This window comes from Odontomachus brunneus, unplaced genomic scaffold (assembly GCF_010583005.1).
Source record: "Odontomachus brunneus isolate Ranch 3 - 2012 unplaced genomic scaffold, Obru_v1 Obru_scaffold_005, whole genome shotgun sequence".
Classification (NCBI taxonomy): domain Eukaryota; kingdom Metazoa; phylum Arthropoda; class Insecta; order Hymenoptera; family Formicidae; genus Odontomachus; species Odontomachus brunneus.
In genome coordinates, this window is record NW_022639455.1 from 3,044,735 (window position 1) to 3,053,402 (window position 8,668).

The window sequence follows — 8,668 nt, forward strand, 5'->3', positions numbered from 1 at the left end:
TATATATATATATATATATATATATATATATATATATATATATATATATATATATATATATATATATATATATATAGTGAGTGTGAAAAGTATTCCTACACAGGAGATTGTCTTGAAGAAGGCTTTATTTGTAGAAAATGAGCTTTATTTAATAATTTATTAACAGTGAACATAATAAGTGATACATTTCTCAAAATTATGTTAATAAATTGTTAGAACTTATTTTCTAGAAATAAGATTTTTTTTTCAAAACTCTCTGGTGTACGAATACTTTTCGCACCCACTGTGCATACATGTTGTATGTATTTGTGATTATAATCACAGATTATAGTTACGCTATAAGCAATCGCAACGAAAGCGAACTTGAAACAGCGAGCGCATTAGTCGCGACTGTCTGCGCGTTAAATCGCGCAAATTCGATCTACAACCGTGATCATGAGACAATGATAATCGATACGACTGGCTAACTGCGAGGGCAACGATCTCCGATTCAAATGAGAGAAAACGGAGACGCCGATGGAACATACGCTCTCACAACGTGGATCACGGCGCGTAATTCATCCGATGAATAAAATATCTGTCACTTTTATGATTTCCTATACAGAGAAGAAAACGTTACACTGAACTCGCGCTGGAATAGCGCAGAAACCGCACTTCCCGCGGTGTGTGAAAATAAAAATAACGCGGCGTGTATTGTGCGTATGTGTGCGTGTCGTTTCTTCTATGCATCGGAGGAATCACGAGGAACTAATTAGGCACGAAGTGACGACCTCGAGGTCACTCAGATTTCTCGGTCGGAACGGATAAACAGAATCTAGAAACCTTCCTACTTGTGATTCGTGCTCGCTATCAGGCTGGACGCCACTTAAGCTATCAATTAGCCGCCAATTAGGGATACAGCAAGTGCGTACCTTCGCAGCACGCGCGTCAATAACATTCGTCAGATTTGCCGCGCATCGCGGTTGCAACAACAGGCAGCTTTGACGTTTTTGTCTGCCGCGCACGACTTGATAACATTTCTCAGAAAGAAGATCTCGAGTAATTGACGCAATGTGACGTGCATTAAGAATTGAAGCTTCTCCTTATTTTTCATATTCTTTGAAAATGATGAAGACAAGATGAAGGATGATGTGCGAAGAGGCGAGGAGCGAGATGGTCAAAGTCCTGATGAGAACGGAGCTGAAGACAAGGAATAATGCTACCTCTATTTGAAAATAAGTCGTTTAGAAAATGGTCTCTTAAGCAACAGGCGGGCAGAGGCTTACTTAAGCTGCACGGCAGTGATCACACGGAAGTAACAGCTCCGTTAGCGTAACTGAATTTTCCATTACCCGGGAACCGGACGAAAAACTCGATTGTAAGAGCAGAAAGATTCCTGCGGGAGATTTCTACTCAGCCAATTGCTTGCCGTTATCCCGGCCGGATTTTAACGCAACTGAGTGTTCAGACGAATGTTATCGGTCTAGGTGAGAGAGATGTTATTTCTCGTCAGTGAATCTCTCACCCAGTCTCCGTTCAGTTACGCGAGCTGAAATTTTCTTTCCGCTCATGTAATTTTTTTCCCAAGAGCGGGGACGTGAAAGGTGAAAAGTTTCATGTGAACTCGACGACTTTAGCGATCATGTAACTTCTCGAGCAACAGGAACGTGAAACTTGCCACTTTTTACAAGTTCACGAGTTCACGTCGCTCGGCGATGTCGTTGGAGAGGGGAATTCGCGGACTGCAGAAATTATCCAGCCTTTACTTAAAGGGCCGAGACAGAAGAAGAGAGTCGAATTCGCGCGATGAGAACACCTGATCGATGAAACTCTGATCTTATCAGTTCGTTCGTAACGTTATCGTGGAATTCGCTTGACTGGCGTTGAGGAATGCAAATTAAGCGCGACGATCTCGCTGTGACGATCGCGGTCGTGAAAATCGTCATCGTGAAAATGAGCTGAAAGTCATGCTGACCCAGTGGCAATTGATGCACGTGACGATGTCATCTATATTTCCCTCGTTTGGGACTGATTATCTTCGACGCTCGCGGCCGCCGACAAAGACGGACGGACTTACGGCATTACGTCACATCGCGAGAAGACAATGTGAGGAGCTTCTCACGATATCGTGCGATCATAATGTGCTTTCAGTACGGCGAATTAAAATAGTTACGTAGGATAATTGCTCATATCACTGTGCCTACTTCTATTAGTGTGTCTTTCTACTCAAATGAGCCGCATTAAAAGAAAATTAGCACAAATAAATAGAACAAATATTTTTTAAATTAATTTAAAGTATTAAACTTAATAAAAAATACCTTTTCTATTTAAATAAGCCATGAAGATATCTTTTTATAGTTTATTTAAATACAAAAGCACACTAATATGGACAGTTATTCTAGTAAATATTCGTGCACTCCTTGCTTTTCTCTTTTTTCTTTCTCTCTTTGAACAATATCGGATATTTCAAGGTAAATACGACGAAAATTATCTTAAATTGTTATCACAGCGTGTATCGCATGTCAACGCAATCGCAATGTAATTAAAGGCATGCAACAATCTCAGATAACTTATGCATGACTTAATTACATGAGAGGAGCTCCGTCGAAAAACATTTCGAGGGTCGCGCCGGTGACGTCTTGCTCTTGGTTTTTTCTCGTATTCAAATGACAAGACGATAACGATAAGATCGCAGAGATCAGAGATCGATAACGCCACAGATACACCGTTGTGCGAATCTGTCGAATTTTTTGCAATTACGACAGACGAATTAATTAAAAAGATCATCGTGTTTCAACGTGGTTGAAGAAACACGAGATGCATTCGTTTTTCCGCGTCTCGTCGTGCACTTTGTAGCTATTAACATTGTATTTTAGTCTGTTTTATGTCATATATTGATAAAGCGAAATGTTAAGAGTCGGCTCCGCTAAATAAAATGTACAGGAAATCAGCGAAATGCACAAAGACAATCGGTGAAGAAGAAGTAGATTAAAGAGTCTTGCGAGAAGAGATCGTCGCGGTGAGCAAGCAAAAGCGCAACCTTCAATTCTCGCGACAAGGTTCCCTTCGGCCTCGCGCGATTCTGTGATCTCATCTTCGCTCAACACAATGAAATCGCGATCGCAATAACGAGAACGACAATACACGTTTCGTTTTCACAAAAGCTGAGTCTCCCCCTTTAATCCTTCCCCTCTCTCTCTCTCTCTCTGCAAAATGTCAATATATAATCGTTCCAACTACAGAAAGCACAACGATTAAATACCCAACGCGTGTCACCGCGTACTATGTGCAATAGAACTTACGTGCCCTCTTCTCGTCGATTGCATTATTTATATCGTGCCTTCCAGATTCGAAGATTGACGAGCACGTGCTCAGACGTCGGAGAGAGGAAGAAGAAACGTCAAGGTGAATCGAGGAAAATTGAAGCGACTAGAGTGGGAGAGAAAGAGAGAGAGAGAGAGAGAGAGAGAGAGCGCATCTTCTGCGAGTGGGTGTTTGCTTGAAGGAAAGTGAAACTAGATCTGGACGTGTTTTGTTGCATGATGCATTCAATCCAACTTATAAGCTCATTCCTCTGGGAGGTGCTCATCAGCAGGAAGGAAGAAGGAGAAGAAAGAAGCATCAACACAATTACACTGCATATCTCACATCCAACACACATCCTGCGCTGAAGAGAAAACCCAAAGTGCTCGAGGAGCGGACAGGTGCTCAGGCAAGGAAGAGGAGAAGACCCCCGAGATCGAGAGGAACCACTGAGAGAAGCGCACCTGTCGAGTTTCGCGACCGTCCTGCTCTCTCCCAGCCCTCGTCGGGAAGCTCGAGGGGATCAGCCGCGGAAGCAAAGAGCCCCCCTTTCCTTTCCGCGTTTGGTCGGCGGCGCTATTGCGAAGCTTCCGGGGGAGGGGACGCGCGTAGTCGTCTCACACTCACCGGTAGAATATCCGGTCGGAGTTGAGGTGAAAGTCGAGCAGCAGCTCTTTGCAGCGGCTCCACGTGATCGCGGCACCACCGCCGCGATGATCCTCCTCGCACGTGGTGTTGAACACGCTGGCGGTGCCTGGCGCAATCGCGGATCTCGTGGTCGGCCGGTTGCTGTCGCCGCGTGCCTCCATCCCGGCGATGCTGCACGGCTGATCCGCCGGGGTCTACAGTCCGGAGCCGAATCCGTCAGCTGGCTGCGTTCGCTTTAGAGAGACGCTTTGTCTGACGTTGACTCACCCGCCGACCGACCAACCGACTGACTAACTGCCTGCCTGCCTGCCTGCCTGCCTGCCTGCCTGCCTGCCTGCTTGTCTGCCTGACTGACTGACTGACTGACTGACTGACTGCCTGCCTGACTGACTGGGCTACGGAGCGTTGCGGAGAACGAACGCGGCGCTCGCAGGCAGTAGCGTCGAGTCCGCCGCGTCGCGCGGGGATATTGCAGTATGCAGCCGGGAGAGCGATGCACGTCGTCGTCGTCGTAGTAGTTGTCGATCGTGGTGCAGCGAGTGGGTGGGCATCGCGATCGGCAGATCATGAGTCTGCCCCGTCGCGGAAGTTTACGTGAGGGGCTTCATCGCGAGACTCCTCGACGTGTGTGCGACCGGACCGCACTTGGCGGGTCGCATTTGTTAGTCGCTTCTCGACGACGCACATTGCGATCGTCCACCAAAAAGTGGATCGAGCCGCCGCACAGTGAGCGATTTGACTGCCTTTCGGGGCAAAAATCTGTTCCGCTACAATTTTTTTTACCAATCGTAATGATTCTTTTTGTAAATTACTCGTTAGACTTTCAGTTCGAATGACTACTTGCGGAAACGCTGTTATTTTTTTGTGATCTTATAATAGAAGATGAAAAAGCGCCAAAGAAGTATGAAAAATTTGCAAAACTTTGTTGTACAAACTCAATCATCATAGAACATGATGCAGATATAGCATGAGGTAAAATATAAGGAAATATAAATCGAGTGGCTACAAAATCCTAAATCCTAAACCCTAAGTCCTTGAAAGTCCTTTAATCCTAAGCACTAAATCCTAAAGCCCGAAACTTTGAAACTCTAAATTCTAGGTCCTTAAACCTAAAGTTCATGTAGCCACTCGATTTCATTTATATTTCTTTATTTTTACTTCATACTATATCTACGTCAAGTTCTATAACAATTGGCTTTGTACAACAAAGTTTTTTCAATTTTTCACACTTCTTTGGCGTTTTTTCATGTTCTATTTTAAGACCATAAAAAAATAACAGCGTTTCTGCAATTTGTAGCAAGTAGCCACTAGAACTGAAAGTCTAACGAGTAATTTGCAAAAAGCATCATTACGATTGGTAACAAATTGTGGCGGAACAGATTTTTGCCCCAAAAGATAGTCCAATCGCACACTGTGCGCCGGTTCACGTAGTCCTGATAACGCCGGAGTGGAGGGAATATTTTGATTATGTCTCGTGAGAGACCGGCGGCCTGTGAAAATAATTGCACGTCGGCGCCGTTCGTGTTATCGCGCCGGCTGGCCGTTGCCGCCTTCGCGGTTAATTGGCTGCAGTGTTGGCCATTGATCGAGCGGAACTGACTAGAATAATCAGTGATTCGACGATCGCATTTAATCGTTCGACATAATCAGGAATAATTCAACAGATTGATGAAATCATTGAACGCTTCGACATTCCTCCTGATGTCCGGCAGGAATCTTTCTGTAACTTCGAAATATATCGATAAAATTATTGATAGTGCATAATCGAGCACACCAAAGTTTGATTAAGAGCAACTTCTGGTGTATATAGCCGGGAAATAGGGGTTTCTAGGAATTTCTTCCAAAGCAGTGAATAAACATATCAATATAAACTTTTGACTATACTTGTCATTGTTTCAAGTACAAAAAAAATTAATTTTTTGTTTAAAAAAAATTGAAACTCCGTCGTCGGATCTTTATGCTGTGAATGCTGTGTCATCAGACGTCCCTGACTGTACTGAAAGAAAAAATATCTAAAAAGTAATAAATATTTATTTAGTGGGTATTAGTAACACATGTGTGTCCATTTACATAAATATAAAATATTTTTCAAATAAGGAGATATACATTTTTTCCAAACCTGAAGGAAACTTTAGCTTTTCGTGAAAAAAGCAATTATTTATTTAAATCTATTTAAAATTAATAATAATAAAGCAATAAAATTAATAATAATAATAATAATAAAGCAATAAATTTAAACTTATTAAAATTATTTGAATAAAAAAATTTAGATTTAAATAAATCAGCTATTAGTATCCATCAAATGAATATTTACTAGTTTTTAGATATTTTCACACGTTATTTATTATCATTTCTTTTTTCCACAATGCTTGATCGGCCGCTGATCGAGGAATGTCCTTGAACGCCTTTTTTTTTGTCGCTCACGATCAAATAAATGAGATTTATTCACGTGAGATTTATTCTGGTTTATATAACCGGGAAATAGGGGGTTTCTAGGAATTTCTTCCAAAGCAGTGAATAAATATATCAATATAAAGTTTTGACTATACTATTTGTCATTGTTTCAAGTACAAAAAAAATTACTTTTTTGTTTTAAAAAAATTGAAACTCCGTCGTCGGGTCTTTATGCTGTGAATGTTGTGTCATCCCTAACTGCACTGAAAGAAAAAACTGAAAGAAAAAAATATCTAAAAAGTAATAAATATTTATTTAGTAGGTATTAGTAGTACATGTGTGTTCACTTACAAAAATATAAAATATTTTTCAAATAAGGAGATATACATTTTCTCCAAACCTGAAGGAGACCTTAGCTTTTCGTGAAAAAAGCAATTATTTATTTAAATCTATTTAAAATTAATAACCTAATAATAATAATAAAGCAATAAATTTAAATTTATTAAAATTATTTGAATAAAAAAATTTAGATTTAAATAAAACAGCTATTAGTATCTACCAAATTTAATATTTACTAGTTTTTAGATATTTTCACACGTTATTTATTATCATTTCTTTTTTCCACAATGCTTGATCGGCGCCGCTGATCGAGGAATGCCCTTGAAGACGCCTTTTTTTTGTCGCTCACGATCAAATAAATGAGATTTATTCGCGTGGGTGACGCGACCCCCGTTGGAGCGCCGCGTCACCTACGCACAGGGGTGACACGGCGGCGATCACCCTGATGCGTCTGCGGAACGAATGTCGAAGAGAGCTCGTTCTGAGAACTTCCGCTTCCCCTGTCTATCGCGCAAACCGCTCGTAAAGATATTCGATCGGACGGCGGCTCCCGTTTGGTCGGGTTGCGTGACATTATCGCGGACGTATTCGGACGATGGCCTGCGAAACAATCGCCGAGCCGGTTCCGACGAAGGCTACGGCCAAGGCCCTGACAGCCTCGAGCCATGTGTTGTCGAGGAGGATCGATACAGCTCGTTTCATCGCGTGCCGACAATACAACACCCGAGCCGGCAAAATGAGCGCCATTGCGAAAAACCCACGCGATGTCCTCGTCGGGAATCTACACACATACACAGTTAGTGTGTCGGGCACATTAATTGATTAAAATTGTCCTTGAAAAATTAAAATTAGTAAATCAAAATTAATCGATTGATATGTAAAGTCGCAAGTAATTTCGTTTACTGATGAAATGAATTGTTAATCGAACCTTGACGCGGTTGATCACACTGATTACAATCACAATTTCATCGAACGATTAAATCATTCGTGAGAGCGTATACAGAGCGTTTACGAAATACTTGGACAAACTTCTAATATTCCTCTCATCAAAATAAAGAAAAAAGTTTACATAAACTCATATTTAAAAATGAGTGATTGCGAAATTATGGTAAAACAAAGTTTATATCGTCATGTAACGTTGAGCAGCAATTGATGAAAATTTTCTCCGATTAAAAGAATGAAGAAATTAATAATCAGATCGTCATGTATAAAATCGCAAGTAATTTCATTGATTGATAAAATTAATTATTAATCAAAATTTTGTAAAATTGATTATACACTGATCAATAATTAATTTAAGGAATTGATTAAATTATTCCTGACTATATTTATGACAAACAAGTACATATATAAATTTGATTATTGATTTGCCGATTATTTTAGTCAACAAAAATTTTGACCAATGCCCAACGTCGTATAGATTTTGCAGATTGCAGTAAGCTAATGAACTCAGTTGTCAATAATCATCTGAATCAACTTGATCTCTTTGTTTCTCATCGTTCCCCGGTAGAAATCGCGAGTGGAAATCCCCGAGACTCCTACGTACCTGAGTGTCTCCTGTGTTCCTGAAAGACACGCGATCTTCAAAGCCATGTACGCACCACTACGACTAAACGTCATACACGCATCTATTCTTGTACAAGGTTATTTCGACAGACTCCGAAAAATAAGCGATGTTCGGATCCCCGTTGTCGCCGTTGTCCGACTGCTGAACCCAATAATCGTGCGTTAACGAAGATAAAAGTGTGAATTTTGTAGTGCCTGTATCACAGATTATAAATTGGAGACTGAGGCCTGCGGATTAAAGATTGGAACTTGATCAGTTAGAATAAAGCAAGCCAAGACCAAAGTTTGTTGGTCCGTCGAAATTTAATCTTCAACCCGCAATCTTTAATCACTTGTCTGATATAGGTTTAAGAGCGTCCAACCAACGACATAGATACATATATATATATATATATATATATATATATATATATATATATATATATATATATATATATAT

General features: G+C 40.8%; 1 protein-coding gene across 3 annotated transcripts in view; it reads right to left on the bottom strand.

Moving 5' to 3' along the window:
- The window catches only part of LOC116848792 (protein patched homolog 3-like), a 17,217-nt gene extending 12,967 nt beyond the window's left edge, over positions 1-4,250 (bottom strand). The window contains exons 1-2 of one of the 3 annotated variants that reach the window (XM_032825294.1): positions 4,198-4,250; positions 3,910-4,124 (exon numbers count right to left, since the gene is read on the bottom strand). In XM_032825294.1, coding sequence (XP_032681185.1) covers positions 3,910-4,091 — 182 coding nt within the window. In that variant the 5' untranslated portion in view covers positions 4,092-4,124; positions 4,198-4,250. Of the gene's footprint in view, positions 1-3,909 lie in introns of all 3 variants that reach the window. The other 2 variants (XM_032825286.1, XM_032825277.1) reach the window with 2 other exon arrangements.
- Between the last annotated feature and the right edge of the window lie 4,418 nt (positions 4,251-8,668).